The 26,692-nt window shown below is 48.8% G+C and overlaps 1 protein-coding gene across 1 annotated transcript in view; it reads right to left on the bottom strand.

Annotated features, from left to right (window-relative positions):
- The window catches only part of TANGO6 (transport and golgi organization 6 homolog), a 93,389-nt gene that overhangs the window by 18,892 nt on the left and 47,805 nt on the right, over nucleotides 1-26,692 (bottom strand). The window contains exon 15 of the mRNA XM_084644786.1: nucleotides 15,747-15,899. Coding sequence (XP_084500912.1) covers nucleotides 15,747-15,899 — 153 coding nt within the window. The remainder of the gene's footprint in view (nucleotides 1-15,746; nucleotides 15,900-26,692) is intronic.

Genomic DNA, 26,692 nt, shown 5'->3' with positions numbered 1-26,692 from the left:
TGTTCTGGCCTTCAGGTATTTATTACAGTGTGTCTTGTGATGCCAGCTACTAGGAATCCACAGATATTACCGATACAGAGGGACACACACCGGAGCAGAACTGAGGTCCAAGACCTGGGTGAGAGCTTCTCAACCAAATACAGTGGCAAAACCACTTGTTAATGGAAGTTGCACACTGTGGTAGGCTAACAAGTTCTCTACACAGGCAGCTACTGCACCATGGAGTGGGGGAAATTGACACTTTTAGATGGCCCGTGACTTCAAGTGCCTCTCTCGGGGCTTCCTGCCACAGCCCTCCCAGTATCTGCTCCCTGAAAAACTCTAATCTTGAGTGGCACCAAAGCCATAAGACCACTGAAGCGAGAGCATGCACTTAATGGGAAGAAGAGAATTCAGCAATATATTTCAATGGAGATGAAGCAACTGTGACATTGTATCAGCACAGGAAAGGGTGAGCCAGTAAAGTGGATGCTTCACTGATTGTTCACACCAGAATCCCTAAAGATGGCGTTGAGCAGGGATCATCTCTGAGCAGGCCAAGAGAATCCTTCCATTGCAGCTGGGGAGCAGCTCTCTGTCTTTGATATTTCCTGGGCACCCACTAAATATCAGAGCATCCTTGTGGTGAGCCCTCACTCTGGAGTCACAGATTTTAAAGAGAGAGAGGTTGGATCTTGATCTTTTCATCTGACCTCCTGCCTTACCTCAGAGCACAGAGGCTGGTGTGACGGCTCTCATCTTGCCTCATTAGGCAGAGAGCTCAGACTCCATGCTCCCAAGGGGCGTTTGCTCACTTCCGGTAGTTTTTCAGGTCCCAGTGATACCGGCTGTACATCCGAGACTATAGGTGTGGGAACAACAGACAGAGCCAACCTGGTCAGGGGCCGTGCCCTTGGACATCAGGGCCAGAAAAGGGCAGAGTCAGAAAAGGGAAGAGTCAGAAAAGGGCAAGCTCTTTCGAGAGAAGAGCGTCGCTCTCACCTGGATCTGAACAAGATCCTAGCAGGCTGCCGCGTGCTGCTCTAGGCCTAGCTGATTCTCAGAGCCAGGCAGCCCCTAAACATGCCGCTCTGCTGCTGACCTACTACATGGCCAGATAGCGGAGATGCCTCTCGCATGCACTTCTGCTTGATGAGAAGAGGGCATTACTGCACACACATGCATTTCAATTCAACTACTAAAGCATCACCCAGGGCTTATGGGACAAAGAGGCAGAGTTGCAGTCCTGCTTGTCCTAAACCAGGCCCAGGAGACAGTCTAGAGAGGCACAGGAAGGGATCAAGGGACAGAGAAAGGTAGGGATGCAATTTTGCATAACTGATGAAAATGTGCTAATGAGACGTACAACCCTCTTGTCCAGACACAGAACGTTCAGCGAGTTGTATTAGGGTGGGAGACAGAGTGCTCGAATGGCAGGGGGCTCGAATGGCCCAGCCCAAAGCAGATATACCCCAGTCTCTGTGCAGACAAAGCGGATTCTTCAAGGAGACAAGGCACCCGGGCCACAGGTGTCTCACGTGGGATGCACCCCGCTGGAATCCGCTCATGGCTTCTTGATGGGGGAAACAACCCATCTGCCGCCTTCTTCTTCTTATGCGACACTAGGGACTGTGAGTGGTGCTGCCTGCTAGCACTGGCTTTATGAGCCAGGGAGTGGTGCAGATGCTCCTTGGAGGAGACCCTTCTCGGTGCCGGGGCATCCCGCACCGAGGCTGCTGGTGCAGCTTCTGGTACTGGCTGAGGGCCGACTCCATCAGGAGGAGCTTCAAACGATAGTCCCGCTTCCTCTTAGTCCTGGGTCTAAAGCTCCTGCAAATGGAGCACTTGTCTGTCTGACCTTCTCCCAGACACTTAAGACAAGCAGCGTCGCCTCTGGGCATAGGTTTCGTACACCTCTCGCATGACTTAAACCCCTGTGACAGAGGCATGCCCCGGTATCTGGGGAAAACTGGGGGGGACCCCCCAAAGTAAGCTTAGCTAACTATGAAACTACAAACTACTGTAACTATCACTCTATGAAACTATTTACAACTAAGAAAAGGGGTAGGTAGGCACTTGTGAATGCAAGAGACTGAGCTGTTCCAACGACTGTCACAGGCTGTAAGAAGGAACTGAGCAGGCGGCAGGGACCGAAATACAATGCCATGAAAACGCCACTCCAGGGGACTCCACAGCTGGGTACCACTAGGGGAAAAACCTTCCGCCAATCGTGCACACGGCGCGCACACACCTATTGGAATGGATATGAGCCATCATTTGAAGAAGAATGAATGGTTCAGAGTGGGCAAAGCGGGCACTGTTGTCTAGTCCTTCATACTACGAGAGCAAGGGGACACACGCAGCCGAAACACACCAAAATTTAAAGCTGACAAAAAGGGGTTTTTTAATAAAAAATGTGCCAAGCAGAGTTATCGTGCAGGACTAGCTGCCACAAGATACCACAAGGCTCAGCAGCAGTCACACAAAGATTTAACATTTCTATGAACAACAACAAGAACATCCACTATTACAGTAGGCATGATAAACTCGGGCTTCTGCTGCCAGACATAAGCCAACCTCATTCTCCAGTTCTGAACAGCAGATGGCTTGAACCAAGGACTGGCTTCCATAACAGGGGACCAGAGGTGAGGTGTTCTCAAGAGCGCGTCTCAATGCATTTCCAAGTCATTGTTAACTTCACCTCTCTTTGAATTCTAAGCGATTCCCTCTCAGTTCAGACAGCAGCGCAGAACACACAGCGCTGTATCAGCGTCACACAGCCTGGACTGCTCATTGGCATCCTCCAATTCTACACAGATAGACTTCAGCCAGTTAATAGCAGGGCTACCACCACTGCAGAGTTCTGGGAACACCATAAACTAAAGCAATGGTGCCCTCGCACTACACGGCTGCCCATCTGTAACATTTCTCTGTCCATTGCATTTTCACACCAGACCCTTCGTGCTTCCTCCCATTCTGCCCCTCACATTTTGGAGGAGCTCCCTGGAAACATTGCAAAGCTACCTCATGATCCCCCTTCAAATCTCTCTGTAAAACTCTCCTTTGCCAGCACATCTAAAAACACTTGACAATGGTTCGGCTGCTGGGTGTGCTGAGACGACACCTGTCATACTGGCCTGCACTGTTTCCTTGTACTTCCCTGACTCTTGTCTCCATCTGTTTCTCTTGTCTTACAGTTAGGATTGTCAGCTCTTTGGGGGGCAAGGGCCAGCTCTTTGTTCTGTGTCTGTACAGCGCCTAGCACCATGGAGTCTTGGTCCAGGACCGGGGTCCCTAGGCGCTACACTAATATAAATAAAAGAATGCTACATTTCTTGTTCTGGAATTCACACACTGTACCATGCAGCAAAGATGTCTATACCCCTGGAGGTAATATTGTAGGGTTTTCTCTGCACTGGTAGGCTGGCACCTCCCCTGCATTGCACTGAAAGGCCCATGCCATTGAGGGAAAGCTAATTACTATGGCTCTCTCTTGCTAAAGCAAGTGACAGCACTGGCAGGTTGGTGGATTAGTTACTGAACGAACAAAGCAGCTTCCCCTCCCCCTGCAGAGCAGGGCGGATAATCCCTGACTAACCAGAGGAAATGTCTCCCCTGACATAGCTGTGGCAGATTTAATGTGCCTGTGATGAAGTAAATCCTTCAGGAAACCTCAGAGAGGGAAGGAAAGAGCTTTTTCCCCACTTGCCCCATCCGAAATGAGGCTTGCTGATAAGCAGGGTGCAGCCAGTGATTCAAAGTGACACACACACCAGCATCAGGTTACACAGATTCTATTTGCTTTTCTAGTACTTTCAGCCAGGTAACAGATCTCAACTTGCCTTGAACTATCTGCTGCCATGGGCCAGAAGCAAAAATCTACTTCATAATAAGGCTGAGACAAAGAGCTAAAGCTGGTGCAAACAAGCACTCACTGGATGGGAAGTTTGTGTGCCACACTGTCACTTACAACAGCCTACAACCAAGGGCTCAGCCCTGTCCTCAGAGAGACAAGCAGCCCAGCGCTGCATCTCCTGTAGAGTCCAGCACCACTGGAGATTTTTCAAGGCAAGCAGTGCCTGCTACCCAAGATGAAAATTCAGCCCTAACCGAGCAGAATACAGCGCAAAAGGTTTCTCCTCCAAGGCAGTTGTGTCACAGCAGGAGGGGAAGAGGAGAAATCACCGTTTAATTTGTCTGTGCTGCATGTGGATCCACACGATGTCCACCTCCACTGTCTCCAGAGTCAAACAAGGGACTCTGTAGTATAGTACAGAACAGAATGAATGGCAAGGTCCCTAGAAATAAACCCTGATTTCCAGTCACCAACTGACTGCGTTTCCCGACTGACCCTTCTGTCAGGGCTTGGCTAGCTGGCCAATTACTGAGGAACATTTAATCAGAGTTTCCGCTGCTGTAGAAATCCGGTTGATTCAATTGTCACACACTCGGGGGCTTTTATCCCAGAAACGTACCCTCTCTCTGCACCGGCCAGCTCTTGCCAATCTATCATTGCTACTGCCAGCACCACTGGGAGGGGGAGGGGATGGTTTAAATTGTTTTTCCTTTTTATAATTTTGCCTCATTGTCCTACTAGTTGTCAGTGATTTTCTGGTACTATCATCATCTAGTGAGGGGCCAGTTATTGGCTGGACAGGGCCACCAGGAGATGCCCAACAATACTCCGCTGGAGCTCCGTGATTAGCTGAGAGGATCCCAACCTGGAACCATCTTAGGCATGGTTACTGAAGCTGCAGCAGAGACATACAGATAATTTATTCGTAACCACTTAGAGCCGACAATTACAGCCATAAATTCAGGGTCAAATATCCTGCTGAAGGCAATGATCAACTGATTGGACTTTTATTCTGTATTGAGGCTCTTGTTCCAGCCCAGATTGCTACAGTTTAACCTGCTATGAAGATTGTTTCCCACTGTCTTGAGGGCAAAAGGGAAAGAATGATGTATCCTCTTGTTCCTCTGGAGCAGCTGGGAGCTGAGATAACTAGCTCCCTGGCCGCCTCCGCACCGTGCGCATACTACCAATGTTAAACCACCTGCATGCTGAAGCAAGCTCTCGGTCTTGATGGGACACGCGAGTGCAGCCAGTACAGCCTCACTAAGCACTCACTGGACGGGCAGGCTGCATACGTTTCTACAAAAAGAACAGGAGGACTCGTGGCACCTTAGAGACTAACCAATTTATTTGAGCATAAGCTTTCGTGAGCTACAGCTCACTTCATCGGATGCATTCAGTGGAAAATACAGTGAGGAGATTTATATACACACAGAACATGAAACAGTGGGTGTTACCGTACACACTGTAAGGAGAGTGATCACTTAAGATGAGCTAATACCAGCGGGGGGAGAAAACCTTTTGCAGTGATAATCAAGGTGGGCCACTGTGATCACTCTCCTTACAGTTTTCAGAGTAGCAGCCGTGTTAGTCTGTATTCGCAAAAAGAAAAGGAGGACTTGTGGCACCTTAGAGACTAACCAATTTATTAGAGCATAAGCTTTCGTGAGCTACAGCTCACTTCCTCAGATGCATATCGTGGAAACTGCAGCAGGCTTTATATATACACAGAGAATGATAACACCCATTTTTTCATGTTCTGTGTGTATATAAATCTCCCCACTGTATTTTCCACTGAATGCATCCGATGAAGTGAGCTGTAGCTCACGAAAGCTCATGCTCAAATAAATTGGTTAGTCTCTAAGGTGCCACAAGTCCTCCTTTTCTTTTTGCGAATACAGACTAACACGGCTGCTACTCTGAAACCACACATTTCTACAGTCGTCCCATAGTTCTGCTTTCCTGGTTTGCGCACACGCAGCCACCCAAGTCTATATTTCTCAGTGTCCCATGCACTTTGGGGAACATTAGGCCATTGCTGTTCTTATCGGAGAGAGTTCAGATCCCTGGTCACCTGGATAAGCACAGCCCGAACAGGGGTAGTACAAGCTTCCCACCAGTTGCTCCCCAGACCTGCTCTTACATCTCAAATCTGAACGGAAAGACCTCAGCTAGGGGTAAGAAAGATTCAGTCTTCGTGGCTCTTCCACGCTTGGCTTCTCTACCAAGGTTGACAACTAATGCCAGTTGTAATGTGGGCACCTGTGCACTGAGACCAACCACCAGTGGGTAACAACTTTTGCTCCCGACCAGCCAAGGAAGGGTATTCTGTTCAGCACTGCAGTGAGACAGCCCATTACGGCAGACAGACCGTGCCAAGTATTTCAAAGTTACAGGAGCCAAACATGTACCCATGGCTGCGCTGCTGGAAGGGACAGTTTGTGCCACCAGCCGCACAAGAGCCCCAGGGAGGCAACCGCAAGGCAGTTTTCACCCTCTTAAAGAAACAACAGCCCCAGTCCACGCCATTTGCTTCAGATTAGCAACCACATGGGAGGAGTCAGATACCAGTGCGGTGGGCACGGCCTAAGAACCTAAATGGGGTTAATGGCCTTTGGCTAAGCCGAAGTAGTACTACCGAAGGGATGGCTACGACACTGGAAATGCTCTTTGCCAGGGATGTTCCTGCTACAAAAATCAACATGGAAAGAATTCACGTGTATTTATTTTTGTTGTGAGAGGTTGGGTGTAGTCTCAAGCGGCCTGTCCATTTCTACTGGATCACAGAATCATAGAATATCAGGTTTGGAAGGGACCTCAGGAGGTCATCTAGTCCAACCCCCTGCTCGAAGCAGGACCAATCCCCAACTAAATCATCCCAGCCAGGGGATGTAACCATGTACATTAGCTTGGTTACAACAGATGCTTCAAATCAATATTAGGTAAATGAGATGTTAACACAAAAATGTTACCGGCATTTTGATTTCACATTAAAATACAAAGTTCTTCCAATGGCTAATTTTAGTTCTTGTACGGATTGGCAAACTCCACTCAGCTACAGTCATTTGATGTGATCAGACCATTGCAAGTAGCCTTCCTTCTACTCTGAAGGAGACAAAAGGGTCAGTTGTGCTGCAGGATTGTCTCCCCAGAGGAGATGGAGCTCCAATTCATGGCAAAGTTGAGAAAAAATATAGAGATAAAAAGATGGGTTTAAAATGCTGGATAAACTCTTTAGTGTGTTGCAATATGCACAATTTAAAGACATACAGTTTAATTTAATTTGGTCTATAAATACTCAGGCCAGTCAGCACATGCCAAAGACTAAATGTCTCAGGGACTGTACCGGTAAAAGAGTGTAGTCTGGAGGAGATGGGTGAGAGCCTGGCAACATCACAGCTTGCCCTCCAACCCCCAATGTCAGTAGCCCCTGTGGTGCTCTCCTTACAGTGACACATGATGGCTGAGGCACCCACGTGCCAGTCACAACAGAGCCCCTGTTCTGCCAAGGCTCAACAAGGGGCATCGCAAGGTCCATCTTCTACCCAGGACGAAGGGCTGCAATCGACTGCCAAGGAGCTGATTCCTCCTACATGGCAGGTCCCCGATGGGTGGCAGAGACAGTCACCTACGAATCCCAGCCAAACAACTGAAGTCAGAGTTGAGGCCACAGAGAACTATTGACCAGTTTAAAACATTAGAGGATAATAGTATTAATGAGGCAAAAGTCAAGACGACCAACCATATCAAGGGCTTGTGTATGCTACAAATGGTTGACAGGTTATGTTGGCAAAGCCCCCTAGTGTAGATGCAGCACACGCCCAGAGAGGGAGTTTTCTGTCAGCATAACACCCCCCCCCCCAACATCAGACAGAAGCACTCTTCTACCAGCGGAGTTGCGTCTCCTCTCGGGGGGATTTTGATGGCATAGCTGCGTCAGCTAGGTGGTGTGGTTTTTCACACAGCTGCCCTGACAAAACGTAGTGTAGACATGGTCTTAGAGTTCAGAAACGCTGACCATCAGAGTCAGGGAATACTTAGCTCCTCTTCCAATGCAAACCTTGGCTCTGTCTAGCTTTGGGATTTAAGGTGCCTGTCACATTGGTATCTAAGTGTACACAGGTATCTTAAACCTGACCCCATTTCCTGAGCATCCCTCACTGAATTTTCAAGTATGGACCACAGGCCCCGCCCCTGCTTTTCCCAGACAAAGCTCTCCATAACTGGCTTGTAAACTGCAAACCCGTCTCATGAGAGGCTAGAGACAAGACCTTCCCCAGGGTCTTGAAGTATGTGCCAGAGACCACAACATTACACATCTCCCTGTACATATCACCCACACAAGACCCTGCTCCCCAGCTATTTCTCCATTATTGGCCAAATACCCGATTCTGCCCCCACTCAACCTCCCAAAACTGGTTAGGTCTCTACATTAGCGATACTTGCTAGAGCCTCAGTCCAGAGGCTAGGCTGAATGCAGGAAAAGCCCCAGTCTCCCCATCACGCCCTGCCAAGATGGGCCTGGGAGCCTCCTCTACTCAAGAAAGGCTGGAAGAGTGAATGCAAGCTGTCACTGTACAGCAAAATATCTTGCTGTTGTGATCCAAGGAATTCATTTCATGTTGCCACTAGTGGGCTCCTGCAATCAGTAAGAGGAGGATTAATAAGAGATGAGAGGGCCGAGCCAAAGCTGGAGTGGGAACCTGCCCTTTCGTATTCTTAGCATTGCTGAACACCATGCATGACGTTCAGATCTCCTGACTTTCCAGTCTGGTTTGGTAACTGCAAAGCTCAGGGAACATTTTCACGAATGGTCTATTTAACACAGCCAGCCCTACATTTTATTTTTTTAAATTCAGCCTCTTGCTCCCTGTTCTCTCAGATCTGGAACAGGGCAAAGGCCACCAATCCAAACCAGCTCCCTTGCTTTGGGGAGGAGGAGGAGGAGGAGAACTGCAACTGGTGTGTTTTTTTAAAAAAAAGGAGAAAAATCAGCAATGAGCAGGATACAGCATTGACACACTGCAGTGTAATTATGTTATTAACTTTAAAAAAAGGGCCCTTTGCCAGTTGCAGCTCATGTCTACGAGCCAAAAGAATTTTCCTGCAGTTGGTGGTTTTTGGAGAAGGTTTAGGATAGCAGTGTAAAGGAATCCAACCAGCAAGAGGTGTAACTCTACCTCGGAAAACAAAAAGCCCTTCAAATCACCATACGGCTGAGTGGGAAGCTGAGAGTTAAACATTCTAAATGCTGCAGAGACCACACAGCAAGGGGGAGTTTCTGTCAGTGAAAGACAGTGATGGACTGGTCTACACACCTCCCCCAACCACTCATCTACCCACTGAAGGGGAATGGCTGGGAGGGAGGAAGGTAAAGAAAGAGCGTCAATCATTCAAGAGTTGGATCAACCACTCCCAGTGAGGAGACAGAGTCAGGGGCTGTTTTGCGAAGTAGGGGAACATAACTTATGCTCTGTGCTGAATCTGCAGAATCACTCCATGGTTTCAAGAATCGCTCATTTGTTCGAGATTCCTGGGCATAAGGATATCGCTCAGGACACTGCATTTGAACAATAAGAGGATGGTGAAAGCACAACACTCCATTCCAGGCAACTTGAGGAGATGGGGGCAATGAGAATGCAAACCTCCAGCTAACCCTTCCCAATTCCCACCCCAAGAGTGATGAACCTGCGGATCCCACCAAACCAGCATTTCCATGTTTTAAAGGGAAAGGTCTAGGGAAGAACACTGGACTAGGAGAGCAGAGGACTCAGCAGGCTTTCCAGCCTCACTGCAGTCCATCATTCTAACATAGTCCCACAGTTCTTCTGCAGCAATCTGTAGAAGAGAAGTTTTCCCTTCACCAGGGAGAGGTCTGTGCTACAACTCGAGTGCAGAGAACAGTAGCCACAAAGGGTGAGTAGTAGTGGGGCGGGCGCCCAGAACACAGCACTGCTGATCAGCGTCTTAAGATATTCCATGTCTGTGAGAACACATGTCCCCCAGCCACCTTGCCCACACCCGGGCAATCACCAGAACATCCCTGCTGCTGCTAACCCAGGCTCAGGTCCCCCAGTGGGAGCAATTCCGGGAGGCCCAACAGCATTTTAAGTATGCATTGATTAGTATGGCTCTGAGCAGCTAGAGGCCATCTGCTTACAGTGTCAGCAGCACCTGGCAACTCTGGGCTCCCAATGCTAGCATCCGTGGAGCTGGAAGCCTTAGCCACCAGCAGTGCTGGCCAGGGCAGGATTTCTGCCTCCATCACCGCAGCCTAGCAGCAGCCCAAGGCAGTTTTATTAATCACTTTCTGCACCAGGCCAATGTGAGGGGGGCACAGATGGGGAAGCATCTGGGACAGCTGATAATGTACAGAGTTAAGTTCAATAAAAGGCTAGAAAGGAATCTAGTCAATGGATGCAGCTGGCTCTGCAGTGAAGTAGGAGGAATACTGTCTGTTCTCTGGGGAGCTCACAACACAGGGCTGGGCAGGAGAAGAGAGAAGGCAAGAAGCAGGTATTATTTCCCCTTATCAGACAAGCAGGTCTCCCAAACATCCAGAGGCACCAGACTGGCACATACAAATAACTCCCCTCCCATAAGAGGATTTTTTTTTGTAACAGCAGAACTTGAGGGCACACAGTCACCATCATGCCCAGACAAGCCACAAAGCTTCAGTCCCAGGGGAGCCAGGAAGTGCTGGGCAATACCATTCCATTTTATAACGTGTTGTTAGCCATACAGGAAGCAGGCAGGCAACTCCTGAGCTACCACTGACAGAGAAGTGAAGTAGAGGGAGAGTTTATGGTGCAGTAAACATCACACCTGGATCAAAACATATAGGGAGCTTTGTCGGGCTTCCCAGTGTTTGTCGGGCCAGGGAAAGCGGGTAGAGCTCTGAGAAGCTGGACATTATTGCTGAAAAGACTTTGCTTCTCCTCGCAAGGTTTAGACTAGTTACAACACAACAAGCGCCAAGGCTCCAGTATCCTGAGATGGAAGAGAAGCCAGAGCTGGGTTTATGAGGCAATTGTCTCAGAGAAACTAGAGGGATCACTACTTCTCCAAGGAGCAGAAGGAGATACTAAGCTCCAAGGCACCCTGCTTTGGGACTGGTGCTAGTTACAATGGCATCGGCTGCAGGCCCTGCCCGGCCAAATCCTGAAATCCCACAGAGGGAAATTGTTTAGATCCACCTGTCAATGGGGATCACGGATTACTCTGCACTCTTCATTCAAGGGCATCACTCCTTCCCGGGAGGATCGGGTTCTGGAGGCTCAGCTGATTAGCAGGCCTGGGTCTCCAGGTTAGCTCTTGGGTGAACATAAGCAGTGTGGAGGCAGTACGTTGAGCCCTGGACTCCCCTTGCGGTTCCAAATACCTCTCCTCTGGGGGAGAGCTGCATCTAGCCCTCCTGATTCACAAAGGGAAAGCCAAAGCCTAAGCACCTTCAGGTCAGGAGAGGAAGGGAAATCCTGGCTCTTTTTCCTTTTGGTTTGTTTAGCTTAGCCTGTGAAGAGGCAGGGCACACTTTTAGGTATTACTTGTTACAGCAGCTGCCAGAAGAGACTTGTCCAGCTTTATTTTATCCCTCCACCCTGTGTGTCTTGGCATCCCACAACACCCGCTCTACAGTGAGACTCTGGCAGCAGCAAGGATGAAAACCACCAGCATTAGCAATGTCTGGACCTTCCTGGGCTGCAAGTTCCTGCCATTCTGCTCTCTGCTGAGTAACTTATGATTCAGTTGCCAAACTCCATCATCGACTTGAGGTGCAAGACAGGCAATTGTTGAACATGACAGCACCTCCTGCCCAAACCTTCCCAGTGCTTCCCTGTGGAAGGGAAGCACTGAAGTTTGGAAGAGTCTAATCAACCAACTGTAGCTCACAGGTCACTAGCCCAGCTGATAACTTTCCCCTCTGATTTTGCCTGGGGTAAATACATGAAGAACCATAGAAATGTCAGGCTGGAAGGGACCTGGAGAGGTCATCTAATCCAGCCCCAACTCTGAGGCAGGACCAAGTTAAACACTTGTCCGAGATGGTCTAAGTCAGGGGTCCCCAGTGCGGTGCCTGTGGGTGCCATGGCACCCGCCAGGGTATTTCTGTGTGCCCGCAGGACAACCCGCCGCTGAAATGCCGCCAAGAAGCGTTGCCATTTCTCAGTGGCATTTCAGTGGCAGCACTTCTTCCCGTTGCCACTTTTTGGCCGCGGCATTTTGGTGGTGGGGTGTTTGGCGCCTGCCACAGTCTTCTAGGAATAGCAATATGCTATTCCCACAAGAAAGGTTGGGGACCACTGGTCTAGGTTGTCTAAACTGTTCTTAAAAACCTCTAGTGATGGGGATTCCACAACCTTCCTTGGAAGGCTGTTCTAGAGTTGAAATACCCTTAAGTTTTTCCTAAACTACAACCTAGGATAGAAATCTCAGTTCTTTGTAAAACATGAAATAGGTTAACATTTCTACCAGCAGCTATTTAACTTAAAGGGACAGGCAATCTATTTGGATCATACAGGGAAGGACATGGAGCCCAATCTATTGAGCATTTCCTTAAAAACGATCATGTTAGTTCTATGTCTCCATGACATGCTGAGAGCACATTACACCAGTGCTCTGTGCTGACATCTTACCCAGGGAACTATCCTTCACCCTGTGCAATACCTGCCAATGCAGTCACAATAAGCAGAGGTGCTCAAGCTGAAATCCCATTGGTTTGCGGGATGTTCTTTACAAAGGCTTCTGCATGCTGGATTTGCTTCCTCCCTTGTTCTGTCAGGGTTGGAATTCATTAGCCTTCTGGACACACTGCCAGGCTCATTACCCCTGTAGATATTTGGGGAAGGAGTGGGTTGGTGTGCCTGCGGAGATGTGGGTTGCATCTGGGGCTTTTACACAGCAGTGCGACTCTAATGGTTGAACATTCATTTGGGCATGGCATGTAGTTCTGATAACTATTCTAATGTGCTAAAGGCCTGATTTTAGGGGGTGTGCATTCAAGTCAGCAGGAGCTGCAGGTGCTCAGCGCACCTGAAAATCAAGTCACAAATGAGTAGCTTTAAGTCAGGGCGACCAAAGTGCAGCCGTCACACCAAACAGACGTTCCATCTTGATCCAAGCAGCCTGGCCATGAACAGTAAACGAGGATGTTGCTTGCTGTCTTCTTCATTTTATGCCAGATAGACACTGCCCTCAAATTCCCAGTGTGACCTCAGCTGGGTAAAGTCTGGGCACATCTGGTTTAAGTGACCAGTACTAACCCATCAAACTTACAGTAGTCTCACTACTGGAAAGTGCAAACTTTTCACAATATGTTTTATTTTTGTAGATCTGAAAAAAAAAATTCAATAAACTAAAAATTTGCAGTGAAAACTTCAACTTCAAAGTTTTCTACCATAGAATCATAGAATATCAGGGTTGGAAGGGACCTCAGGAGGTCATCTAGTCCAACCCCCTGCTCAAAGCAGGACCAATCCCCAATTAAATCATCCCAGCCAGGAAGGAGATTCTACCACCTCCCTAGGTAACGCATTCCAGTGTTTCACCACCCTCCTAGTGAAAAAGTTTTTCCTAATATCCAACCTAAACCTCCCCCACTGCAACTTGAGACCATTACTTCTTGTCCTGTCCTCTTCTACCACTGAGAATAGTCTAGAATCATCCTCTCTGGAACCACCTCTCAGGTAGTTGAAAGCAGCTATCAAATCCCCCCTCATTCTTCTCGTCCACAGACTAAACAATCCCAGTTCCCTCAGCCTCTCCTCATAAGGCATGTGTTCCAGACCCCTAATCATTTTTGTTGCCCTTCGCTGGACTCTTTCCAATTTATCCACATCCTTCTTGTAGTGTGGGGCCCAAAACTGGACACAGTACTCCAGATGAGGCCTCACCAATGTCGAATAGAGGGGGACGATCACGTCCCTCGATCTGCTGGCTATGCCCCTACTTATACATCCCAAAATGCCATTGGCCTTCTTGGCAACAAGGGCACACTGCTGACTCATATCCAGCTTCTCATCCACCGTCACCCCTAGGTCCTTTTCCGCAGAACTGCTGCCTAGCCATTCGGTCCCTAGTCTGTAGCTGTGCATTGGGTTCTTCCGTCCTAAGTGCAGGACCCTGCACTTATCCTTATTGAACCTCATCAGATTTCTTTTGGCCCAATCCTCCAATTTGTCTAGGTCCCTCTGTATCCTATCCCTGCCCTCCAGCATATCTACCACTCCTCCCAGTTTAGTATCATCCGCAAATTTGCTGAGAGTGCAATCCACACCATCCTCCAGATCATTTATGAAGATATTGAACAAAACCGGCCCCAGGACCGACCCTTGGGACACTCCACTTGATACTGGCTGCCAACTAGACATGGAGCCATTGATCACTACCCGTTGAGCCCGACAATCTAGCCAATTTTCTACCCACCTTATAGTGCATTCATCCAGCCCATACTTTAACTTGCTGACAAGAATACTGTGGGAGACCGTGTCAAAAGCTTTGCTAAAGTCAAGAAACAATACATCCACTGCTTTCCCTTCATCCACAGAACCAGTAATCTCATCATAGAAGGCGATTAGATTAATCAGGCATGACCTTCCCTTGGTGAATCCATGCTGACTGTTCCTGATCACTTTCCTCCCATGTAAGTGCTTCAGGATTGATTCCTTGAGGACCTGCTCCATGATTTTTCCGGGGACTGAGGTGAGGCTGACTGGCCTGTAGTTCCCAGGATCCTCCTTCTTCCCTTTTTTAAAGATTGGCACTACATTAGCCTTTTTCCAGTCATCTGGGACTTCCCCCGTTCGCCACGAGTTTTCAAAGATAATGGCCAATGGCTTTGCAATCACAGCCGCCAATTCCTTTAGCACTCTCGGATGCAAAGCGTCCGGCCCCATGGACTTGTGCACGTCCAGCTTTTCTAAATAGTCCCTAACCACCTCTTTCTCCACAGAGGGCTGGCCATCTACTCCCCATGCTGTGATGCCCAGCGCAGCAGTCTGGGAGCTGACCTTGTTAGTGAAGACAGAGGCAAAAAAAGCATTGAGTACATTAGCTTTTTCCACATCCTCTGTCACTAGGTTGCCTCCCTCATTCAGTAAGGGGCCCACACTTTCCTTGGCTTTCTTCTTGTTGCCAACATACCTGAAGAAACCCTTCTTGTTACTCTTGACATCTCTTGCTAGCTGCAGCTCCAGGTGCGATTTGGCCCTCCTGATTTCATTCCTACATGCCCGAGCAATATTTTTATACTCTTCCCTGGTCATATGTCCAAGCTTCCACTTCTTGTAAGCTTCTTTTTTATGTTTAAGATCCGCTAGGATTTCACCGTTAAGCCAAGCTGGTCGCCTGCCATATTTACTATTCTTTCGACACATCGGGATGGTTTGTCCCTGTAACCTCAACAGGGATTCCTTGAAATACAGCCAGCTCTCCTGGACTCCTTTCCCCTTCATGTTAGCCCCCCAGGGGATTCTACCCATCTGTTCCCTGAGGGAGTCGAAGTCTGCTTTCCTGAAGTCCAGGGTCCGTATCCTGCTGTTTACCTTTCTTCCCTGTGTCAGGATCCTGAACTCAACCAACTCATGGTCACTGCCTCCCAGATTCCCATCCACTTTGCTTCCCCCACTAATTCTTCCCAGTTTGTGAGCAGAAGGTCAAGAAAAACTCCCCCCCCTAGTTGGCTCCTCTAGCACTTGCACCAGGAAATTGTCCCCTATATTTTCCAAAAACTTCCTGGATTGTCTATGCACTGCTGTATTGCTCTCCCAGCAGATATCAGGAAAATTAATCTTCACTGGAACATGGACACACAGACAGCAATAAAAGCCCCTGGCCATACACAAGAGTAATGGTACAAGTGGCTCTGATGCAGTATTTGGTACACCCTCCAAAAGAGAAACTGCTGTAGACTCACCCAGTGCCCGGGTTACCCGCATCAGCACCTCTCCCACTTTCATTCTGGTCTCTGCAGTCTGGGGTCCTGTGGTGCCTGGTGAAGTGCAGCCATACTGGGCCAGTAGGCAGGGGAGGATTTGCTCTGGGTACACATCTGACAGAAGGGCAACACCTGACGTTCAAAACAAAAAAGGGGTACATGATTCAATCTAAAATATAAGGCAGAGGATGGAGAGTACGTAGTATACACAGTTGTTAGGATAACTGAAGAGAGAATAGGTAGGAGCACCTGGACATATGGACCCAGGATGTCTAACCATGGAGCACCAAACCACAGTGAACTTACAGAAGAAAATCAATGTCAGAGTCTATTCTGGGTTTACTACCTCTCTGCTCAGTGAGCTTCTCTGCCTCAGAGGGCTCTACCCTCCAGGTCAGTCCCTCCCTGGGGCAACAGACTCCCATTCAGCTACACCCAAAACTACCATTTTACTTCTCAGACCAATAAAATGCTAAGAGTATCTGGCCCCAAGGGCTAATCACCTGTGGATCTGTGAATATGGGTGGGGTGGGAAAACTGGTCTTGCAGCTGCAAAATGCACCCCCCCACCCCCGTTCCTCCCCATCTCAGCTCCATTAGTGACTGAGCAGAGCTGTAAAATACCATGGTTCCCACCTCCCATTAATTGCTGCTGGGCAATTGTTAGCAGTACAGGTTACTGCTCCAGCCCTTTGTGTGGTGGATGTAGCTGTCATCCATGATCTCAATCATAGCTGTAGGGTACCAGCAGACATCCACTGGGGCACAGAATGAGAAGGAAGAGAGCTTGCAGATGGAGATTTTTACAGTGATTAGAAGAGGCAGGTTGTAGGCAAACCTTTTTATTTGCACAAGGCAGCGTCAGTTGATAGTTTGGGGGATTCTGATGGTATTTGTTCACTTTGGCATCTCTAGCACACGTCAACACGCTTGCCAAACAGTCTCCGTCTCCTCACACTTTTAAGCCTGAGGATCACAGTATCTTGCTGTCTGTACCAACCTGGGAACCTGAAAGGTAGTTCTGGGCCAGCCCATCACTCCCACTGTCACCCAAGAAAAAATGGCACTGACTGTGCCCTGGGAGAGCGGGGCCAGCTAATCAAGCTACAGAGTACTCACTCCTCCCCAGACCTATCTGCAGCCAGTAGGCAGGGGTGACCAGTGCGCAGCCAGACTGACAGGGGATGTTAACCAGACAAAAACTAGTTACAAAACTGAAGGGAAGGAGAAGGGTCGAAACATCACTGAAAGCTGCCTGAGCTGGCAAACAGCAGCACTGCGGCACTTAATAGTGCTCAGCTAAGCTCCGGAGACAAATTCACCCTGTAGCCTAAGATGGACTCTCTTTGACCTGCCTTGCAATGGGGATTGTGGGAGAACACCAGGGAGTTTATGACCCAACATAGTGGTCTCCTTTGCACCCCTCACTGCTCTCTCCTCAGACTCTCCCTCAAACACCGTACTTGGGGACTGACAGCATGTGTCCTACCCTGGCCTCAGTACTCCAATCTCTGGTGAGCCAAAGTTCCAAGGCAGGTCCCCAAAATCATGAGACTGGCTCAAACAAGAATGAAGGTTGAGGATTCATTTGCTATCTACTTTGAGCCTTTGGGGTGTACCTGGGTTACGTTACAGCTTTTCTCCATGGCCAGGAGGGCTCCAAATGGAGTGAGCCCCTTCTGTAGCACATGACTGAAGGAGCTGGGGCTTCCAGAACACCCGCAATATTACGAGCCAGGCCCTAGCAGCCCGAGGGTTGGTAGGACTGTCCAGTGCACCATTTTCCAGGGTTCAGTCCTGTCGCCAAAAGCTGACAGCGCTGAACGCAATGTTGCGCGTAGCACAGACCAGGACAGGCCATATTCAGCATCCCGTCAGTGAACACAATTGCTGGCATCTGGATTCAGCCCTGGCGAGGTTCTTGCAGCATGGTGCTGGCCTGGAGATCACTGGCAAGGCAAGAGTCAAACAAACAAACAAACAACAAAGGCTGAGGTTGAACACAGAAAAGGCAAGGCCTCAAGGTGCGCTGTACAACAGACAAGGCATTGGGGCAAGGCCAAGGGTTTTGGCTTTCCCAGCAAAGACCAATAGGCTGGGATGAGAAAAATCAAGGCATCAGCACCAAGTCACAACAGGAATTCAACCTGGGTCACATCAATTCAATAAATGAACCTACCTTGGCCCCTACCCCTTTCCCTCTCCCTTTGGCCGTACGCCTGTGAGCTCTGCAAGGCAGCTCCCACGTCCCTATCTCCTCGGACACTTCTGAGCGCTCATAAGAGACCTCAACCCCATCGACATCAACAAGGCAACCCTAGCCAAGCTTCCTCTAATCACAGCCCCTTCGTATCAAATCTCTCTCACATTCAGCTCATGTGGTCTGCCTGTCGAACCGTTTACTCTCCAGTTCAATATAACTTCCAGCAATCTACTCCCGTACACTAAGGCTTGTCTACACAGTGGGATAGTAGGCTCTACAGGGGGTAGGGTGGGGTTGATTTCTAATGCATAACATTTTAGGGCACTGTAATTGGCCTGTGTAGACCCTGCTGGTGCGCTTTAATGGAGTGCTGTTTGCGGAGAGTGCATTGTCCCACAAGCCCTAACTAGTTCAATGAACTGCTCCTTACATAAGCCCCCGGTTGTGGTCCTCCGGCATTGCTGGTCTATTAATAAATAGCTTTTACAGGGGCTGGAAGTTTACTATGTGACAAGTTTCTCTTGAAGATCAGAATGGGCTCGTGTCACATGAGTAACTCATCTTGTACTGCTCCAGGTTGAACACCACAGCAGATGAGAGGAGACAGCTCACAAAATCTGTTTCTAACAGTCCATGCACTGTGTATCTCTCAGCTCTGGAGTTGCTATTTCACCTTCTTAGTCGAGTACGCCCCCCTCTCCCCAGTAGTCTCCAGATTACATGAAACCCATGCAACAACCTAAAGATTCCTGGAGAAACTCATTCTAGCAGAAGACTGGAAGTTGAGAGTTGGCTGGGTCTAGCTATGAAACGAATGTACATCTTCGCCCACACACGCGGAGCGCTGGAGGTACTGGAGCAGGGGAGGGGAAAGGACCCAGTAAGTTAATAGTCTTCTGGGATCCTGGTTAAAATCTGATGTCAGGCCCAGGTGCAGTGTACCTGGAATCTCCGTGCAGACCCTGATGGAACTGCAGGTAAAGACCGGGCCAGCAGGGCCTGTGCTTTCCGACACCATTTGATCCTGGCGCCGAGTGTTAATTCACTGTGATGCCTACAAAAAACTTGGCAGCTGCGCGTGGGGGGGAGTCAGGGCTGGGACAATGCAGGGTGCTGCCGACTAGGATGGAGACGCACCGGCACCGCTGGGTGGGAGAGGCCCAGACGAGAAGAGCAGAGGGTACTATCGGGCAGGAATGAGTGGCATCGGAGCTCCGGCCTTTATTTGAATGAGTAATGAGCTTCATATGGAGTATAAAACTGACATGAAAGTCCTGCTGATATAACTGACGTGACTCCTTTTAGCCATACCCTAATTATGTAGAAAAGAAGAGAAATCCCTACCCAATGCCCTGCAGACAGGAGAAAATGAGGCAGCTGGAGCCGAAGCCTCATCTCAAAGGCCAGGAAGTACATGGATTTTTCCTTTTTAGATCTGTAACCACCTCCGTCACACAACTTCCCCCCTGCCATATATGTAGATAAATCGCAGCACTGGCAAAACCAATGGGAAACTGTTTCCACTTGCTCTGCAGAGAGGAAAACTAACAGCAGGTTTTGCCCACGCAAAAAAGCTACACCCAGCATTGCTCAGCCCTCCTACCTGCAGCCAGAACAGATTTCTCTAGGATCCATGCCTGGGTCTGAGCTTAGCTTTGAGGAGGCCCTTGAATTCCAGGCCCCTGATCCTTCTCCTTGTATGTCTCAGCCCTGTCTAGTTCTGGAAGACCCTTTCTCAGATGGGGTGGCCAGAGCTGCACACGGCATCCAGGTGAGGCTGCACCACTGATTTACACGACATCCATCTCTGTACGCAGTGCTGTAGCTGTGCCGAAAGCTTGTCTCTCACCAACAGAAGTTGGTCCAATAAAAGATCTGACCTCACCCACCTAGCCTCCATGACCCTTCTCTGTATCATTCACCATCCCATTCCTTATGCTTTCTGACATTGTTTGATCCTGGCTGCTGAGTTGTAATTCACAGTGATGCCTACAAAAAACTTGACGGCAGTTTGATTCCTGGTGTGCTGAGACCAGAGCCTGTCATGCTGACCAGTAGTATCTCCTCGTCTCCTTGTCCTCCACCACCAGGCTGTTTTCTGTTGATTCTTGTCTTACACTGAGGTGGTCAGCTCTTTGGGGCAGGAATTGTCTTTGTTCTGTGTCTGTACAGAGCCTAGCCCCGTGGCGTCCTGGTGCGGGACGAGGGATCCTAGGCACTACAGTAATACCCATAATGATTCATAAACTAACTCAGAATTTGAGTTTAATTTTCAGGCTGAGCTAGAGACATGACCTAGCTGGTTACTAAACACACCACACAGTTCCTCTGCTCAGACCTCTGAACAAAGCCAACATGCTATGGTTGGGCATCCAGCTTGATAGCATGCTAACTATGTTTGAGAGAAATTATTTAACAGTTCAAAGGAGGGGAAACTGAGGCAGACATCCCAGTTCTACAGCTGGTGGGGGCGGGGTGCTCCATGTGGAGCCATCCTACAACAAACATACTGAGAACCAACCAGCAGACAACTAGGATGGTAGGAAAGGATGAGTCCATGAAGGGTGTAAGTGCTCTCTCTCAGGACTGAGCCACAGATTGAAAACATTGGAGACTCTCAGAGGCTGAGAAATAGGGAATCTGAACATGCCTGGCCGTTTTGTCTGAACGACCCTGAAGGGAAGCATGACCTTATGATTAAAGCACAGTACAGGAGCCAGGAGACCTGACGGTGTTCCGAACTGCCATGCTTTGTCCAGGATTTGCAGTTCTGAAACTGAGCTCAAATGACTGCAGACTTATTTTGGGTTTGACTGTCAACGTAATAAAAAGCAGATACTAGTCAGTGAGAATTATATAGTGGCACAAAGCTTTCCTGGCCCTGACAAGCAAACAGGCAGTGGTGAGGGCTGACACGCAAGATCTAACTTCCTCCCATCCTCAGAGTAGCAGCCCCCACCCATAGACCCCATGTCATAAGTATCAATGATCTAACACTCCCTGTCAATTACTGGCCACCAGCCTACATAGATACAGTGGGATAGTGCCAGACCCCTCTCCCTTCCTATATCATGCTCTGGGGTGAGACCTGATTTCAGTTCTCAGCAATGCCTACACAGCTTGCAAGTTCCAACACACTTGCAAGAAAGCCCTACCGCAGAAGCAGAATGTGTTGCCCAGAGGAAAAGGGAACCTGCCGAAAGCATCCATCAGCTGCTCTCAACCTATGCCCTACATCCCCGAAGGCCATTTACAGTGTAAGACTGACAATGCTTTCTAATCTTATCTAACCTGTTACTTCTGTGTATATTTAGTGACTCAACGCCACAAGAAACTGTCACAGTTAATCAGAACCGTAAGCGGCTGCTAAACATGTGAGGAGCTGCCCACAGTACACGAATCATTCAAAACGCTATCTAAGCATGCGTGCATATTTCACCTGCAGGGCAAGAATAACCTCATCACACTCAAGACTGTACAGGCAGAGAGGAAAGTGTACTGATAAGCTAATCTTCCAGTTGTTTCGGAAGGGTTGCTCTTCCAGTCATCAATTACGAGAAGCAAATATGGTATTTCTTCTCTTGCTCCTACTCCAGCCAGCAAGAGAAGTGGGGACAGACTGGGGTTTGGGAATTTTTCAGGAGCCAGTCTTAACCACCCCAGACTGCCTTCATCTCAGATTTCTGCTGCACTGCAGAGGAGGTTCAGAGACGGAGGTAACTAATTGTACGGTCCAGTAGTGGGGCAGCTGCCCCACTCTGATAAGCAGGGGTTAAAAGCAGCCAAGCTAAGCTGATTGGTGAAGCAGCCACAGCTGTGGCCAGCTCAATTAGGGCCCAGCTGGCCCTGATAAGAGGGCTGTGGGCCAGAAGCTGGAGGAGTCTCACTCTAGCCCTGGAGTAGGAAGGGCTAGCTGCCTGAGAGGAAGGTACCTGAAGTGGAGCAATGCTGGGGAAGGGCAAGGGAGTTGGGCAGCTCCAGCCTGGTAAACCCCTAGGTTGCAAGCCTACCAAAGGTACTGGGGCTGCAGCGGGGCAGCCCGAGGATAGGCAAAGGCAGCAGGTCCTAACCCCTTGCCAATGATGAGTGGCCATTACAGGCTGCAGTCACCACAGTGAGCGGGGGCTAGATGATGACTGGCAGTAGCCACTGAGGCAAGGTGGGGATAGAGGGTTGGAGCTTCCCCTGGGAGGGGGACCCAGAGTGTGGGGGCACTGCCAGGGGACAGGACCCCAGGTAAAGGGGCATCGGGGTCCAGGAGGAAGCGCTCCATATGCTGGAGAGCCAGTTCCTGAGATAACCAGCAGGAGGCGCTGCGCCGGTGAGTCATCGCTTCACTACAGGTCCGCAGGGGTTTTCTTCCTCCATAGTTATGCGTCTCTTAAGCAATACATTGTTTACCCCTCTAAGAATCTAATTGATCATGTCCCTAAGACTTTCCTTCCAAAGGAACAATGCTACCTTATGCACCCAACCCAGCGATACACAAGAAAGATCTGTCTACTGAAGAGAGAGACCTGGGTCAGAGATGGAAACAATGCACATCTATGAGACTGACTAGGATGCATGGCCTGGTTCCCCATCTGGCTCAACAGTACTAGATTTGTGTGTTTAAGATTTGGAAGGATTAGATGCCGAAAGGTAGAATTCTAAGGTCTTATTCAAGATTCTATTACAGATACACCCGAAAAGACGGTTGCAGGCAAGTGACAACTCTGTCACACGTCAGCCGTGTCTACACTGGAAAAGTATAGATATACTGGTAGAGCTACCCCAGCAAACCCTCCTAGTGGGGGGACAGTTTATTCTGCCAAGAATGCTTTTGCTAGTTGTGATGAAATGGTAATGTTCGGTAATATTTTTATGAACCCTATGTGTATCTCAGTGTCCTCCTGTACTTAACATTGCTACCAAGTAGGTGAGAAAGGGGTAAGTCTGCTGTCGGGGCAGCTAGAAGGCATGAGGTGTGTGCACCATCCCGCTGCCTGGGTGGAATGAAGGGGTCATTAAAGACCTGGTTGAAACCAACCCAAATAAACGGGATCTACAGAGACAATGAGAACCCCCCTCCCCCCGCAATGACTGAGCAATCAACGCTTAACAGTGGGAAGCGCTCAGAGGTGGAGTATGTGAATTCAGCATGGCTCTGCCTGAAAACGAAGGACAGAGGTGGCAGGCAGGGATAAAGAGTTCACTTCTGGAAGCGGCTGGACTGCTCTCCCCTGGGACTGACAAAGGGTCAGAGAGAGCCAGAAATGGGGTCCACAGCAGCTTGGATGGCAGATGACACTATCTGGGCCAGACAGACTATGTCTTAATCTTTATTTCTCTATGCTAACCTGAGGACTTCCAGTGCTGCATTCCAGGTGACTAATAAACCCTGTTCTGTCTGGGAAAGTTTGCCTCATGCAAACACCTGCCGAGGCTCATTAGACTTTTACACTCTTCAGGGACTCTACCAGGTGTCTGTTAGTTGGACGCACAGGGCAGAGCTCACACTATGAAGCAGGAGCCTAGAGGCTCAAGTCTAGGAGCTGGTGGGACCATATGGCCAGCCCTGAAGGAAAGAGTGGGACCCACTGAAGGGGTTCCTCCAAGACCTGGGGTGTAGCACAGATCTTGTGAAGACATGACACGGGGTACAGTTTGTACCCATTCCCCAAGCAGAACAAGCCACACTGGCATAACTTAAGTGTAGACCAAGCCTGAGAAATGGAAGTTTTGGTAACAGCTGTGGCCGCGGACCTGGTGACTGCAGGAGACGGTGTGCACGTGTAACCATCTCCCCGGGGTGCCAGTCCAGGGGCCTCGCACTCATCCTGTGGCAAGCGCTGAATCCCATTTTTAATTCTGGCCCATGGACCAAAGTGTCAGTCTTGTGCAGCACACGCCTGTCCATCCACAGGGGCACCCCGGCAACATCACGGAGATCCAGGGGAGACTCTGGTATCTATGTAGCACTGAAACGTTGCACTACTGTCATTACATGTAGTGTCTGGAACCCAGCTGTCTTATTCGGCAGCCCATAGGGAAATCTGCTCCCCCACAGGATCACCATTATTTCTTCACTGTGTTTCCCTTCCTTGTCTCTCTCTTAACTGCGTCTGTTTTTCTTTCTGCACATCCTTGTCTGCAGCAACTCCCCGTGGCCACCTTCCTCCCCATTCCATGCACTACAGTGATCGTTAATTGAATAGATAACGGTTACATTAAAGTGTCATCACTGGGCTCCAGGGTTAACATATAGAGAAGATTAATAGGGCTTTGGGGAGTTCAGACCTCTCAGAGCCACTGATTCAGGCTGTCTGCAGAGTCAAGCAATCACTACTACACTGCTTACACTTAGGTCACATTTTGGAAGGGTTTTTATCAACCCTGAGAGCCAGAAACAACAATTTTTTTTTAAATAATAATGAAAGCTTGTGTTGTGAATATGTCATTTGGACCTCATGTCTGACATTGTTCTAGTCACACCTACAAGGCTAGAGATCAGTTAGCGGTAATAGATGACCATCATTCCCAACGGTTATGCTATCTGGCATCCCTCAAGCATCCATTCCCCGTCTATCAGTGATTTTATTGAGATAGTGTCCCTATTACTAAGTGGTGAGTACTAAAATAACCCGCCCAGGTACCCCAATACGAGATTTCCTGGAGTGCTGAATAAGATCTCTCCAGATGATCTCTCTTCCTGTGTCTGTCCTCTTATTGCAGGGACTTGGTCTAAGGTAGAAAGCAAAGTCAGGAATCTTGGCACATTTTCGGCAGCCATTTCCATGGAACAGAATGCATGGGCAAGCTATTAACCTCTCTTCACATGCACAGGTTTCTTATGAAGAGATTTTATTTTCCCCACCATGACCTCCCAGCAGCAAATATACCCCGGGAGCTGTACAGCTTGATTACAGCAATTCCCTCAGCAGGACTGCTCCAGCACTTGCAGCTACTTCAGAGTGCAGCCGCGCAATTCCTTGCTGGATTCAGCAACTAATCCCATCCCTGCCATGGAGCCCCCTTTAAAAGCGCATAGCAGCACTACCCAAGAGTTTGGAACAGACTGAAGAATGGAAACCACAGGGGGATTGTTTGGATAGGTAGCACGCAATAGGATTGGAGTCCGGATACCACAGCTTTTCTTCGGAAGTAGCTCTTTATTTGTTCATTGTCCATAAAGCATGTTGGTACAGCTTTATGCCAGATCACCTTGCAATTCTTTATAAGCGCAGCTAAACAAACATCTGTGTTCCTCTAGAAATGACAGGTTTCCCCTTTTAGGAGAGCCCAGATATTTTCACCATGTGGTGGGGTGGCTTATGCTTTCATAGTTGGAGAACCAAACAGCTCAGGAGAGTTTCTGGTGTCAGACTCCCAGTTCCAGATGTGCACGGCTGTGCACCATGGACCAAGAGGCACTTCAGCCTAGTCTACACTACAAAGCTATGTTGACCTAATATCCACAGCTACATGTGTCTCTCACTGAGGTAGCCTCCCTGTTACATCAAAACAGTAACACCATCTCCCCACATGACATAAGACCACTGAACTATCTGTGTCACCTTCAACAGTCCCCCAGCATTTGTCCCACAATGCTACTCTCCCTGGGACAGCAGCTGCTCCGGTCACAATTTTGAAATCCACTGCCCACAGGTCACAGGTACCAGAAGCCTGCCCCCACCCTTCCCTTTAAAATAACCTGTGTATTTCAGAAATGCCTTTCCCTGGTGGCCCAGTTTGGGGAGCACACCTACTAGCCAACCTTTGTAAAAATCTAAGAGTGACCTGTGCTCTATGAACAGCTGCATGCACTGACTAGCACGGAGGTCACCGACCCCGCATCCTGTGCGACTTCCCTTCATTCTGATGGGGAAGCCTTGTACCATGCCTGTGACAGCAACGAATTGTTTGCCCACTCAGCTGAAGAAAAGGTATTTACCACTGTGAATTCTAACACAGCCACCAACACGCTTTCATGGACTGTCTAGATTAGTATTTATGATCATGTTAGTTAACGCAAGTCAACTGGCAATCAATTGCCTTGAGTTACAACATGACCAAAGCTCTAGTGTAGACAAAGCCAAAGAGATGTTAGCGCCAGGAGGCCTGCGATCCCAGTAGAAAATCCATATGGATCCAAACTGCTGACTGGGAGGCATAAAGCCTGGATTTCACAGCCACTGGCTCTCTGGTTTCCTGGGAATTCTTTTCTGCCTTGCCTCTGACTTTCTTGGGAATGTGCAGTGTTTGAGGATGAGACACTCACTAAATCCACAGCACATCCTCAGCAGCAGAATATAATCAGTGGCTTAATTGGTAATGAAACTAAATAAACAAGCCAAACCTTTCAGCTGATGTATGCTAGCAGTTCACAGATAAGAGCATGGGTGGAACACAAAGGACTCATACATATCACAAAACAAATGTTAGTTAACCATAGTGGGAAAAAGAAAAGGAGGACTTGTGGCACCTTAGAGACTAACCAATTTATTAGAGCATAAGCTTTCGTGAGCTACATGCATCTGAGGAAGTGAGCTGTAGCTCACGAAAGCTTATGCTCTAATAAATTGGTTAGTCTCTAAGGTGCCACAAGTACTCCTTTTCTTTTTGCGAATACAGACTAACACGGCTGTTACTCTGAAACCTGTCATAGTGGGAAAGATGCCCTCCGGTATGGCTTACCAGGGAAGGGGGTTTGCCTCATCTGAACAGGGAAACATACAGCACC

The sequence above is a fragment of the Lepidochelys olivacea genome (genome assembly GCF_965140295.1).
Source record: "Lepidochelys olivacea isolate rLepOli2 genome assembly, chromosome: 12".
NCBI lineage: Eukaryota > Metazoa > Chordata > Testudines > Cheloniidae > Lepidochelys > Lepidochelys olivacea.
This window is presented reverse-complemented; position numbering and strand designations above follow the sequence as displayed.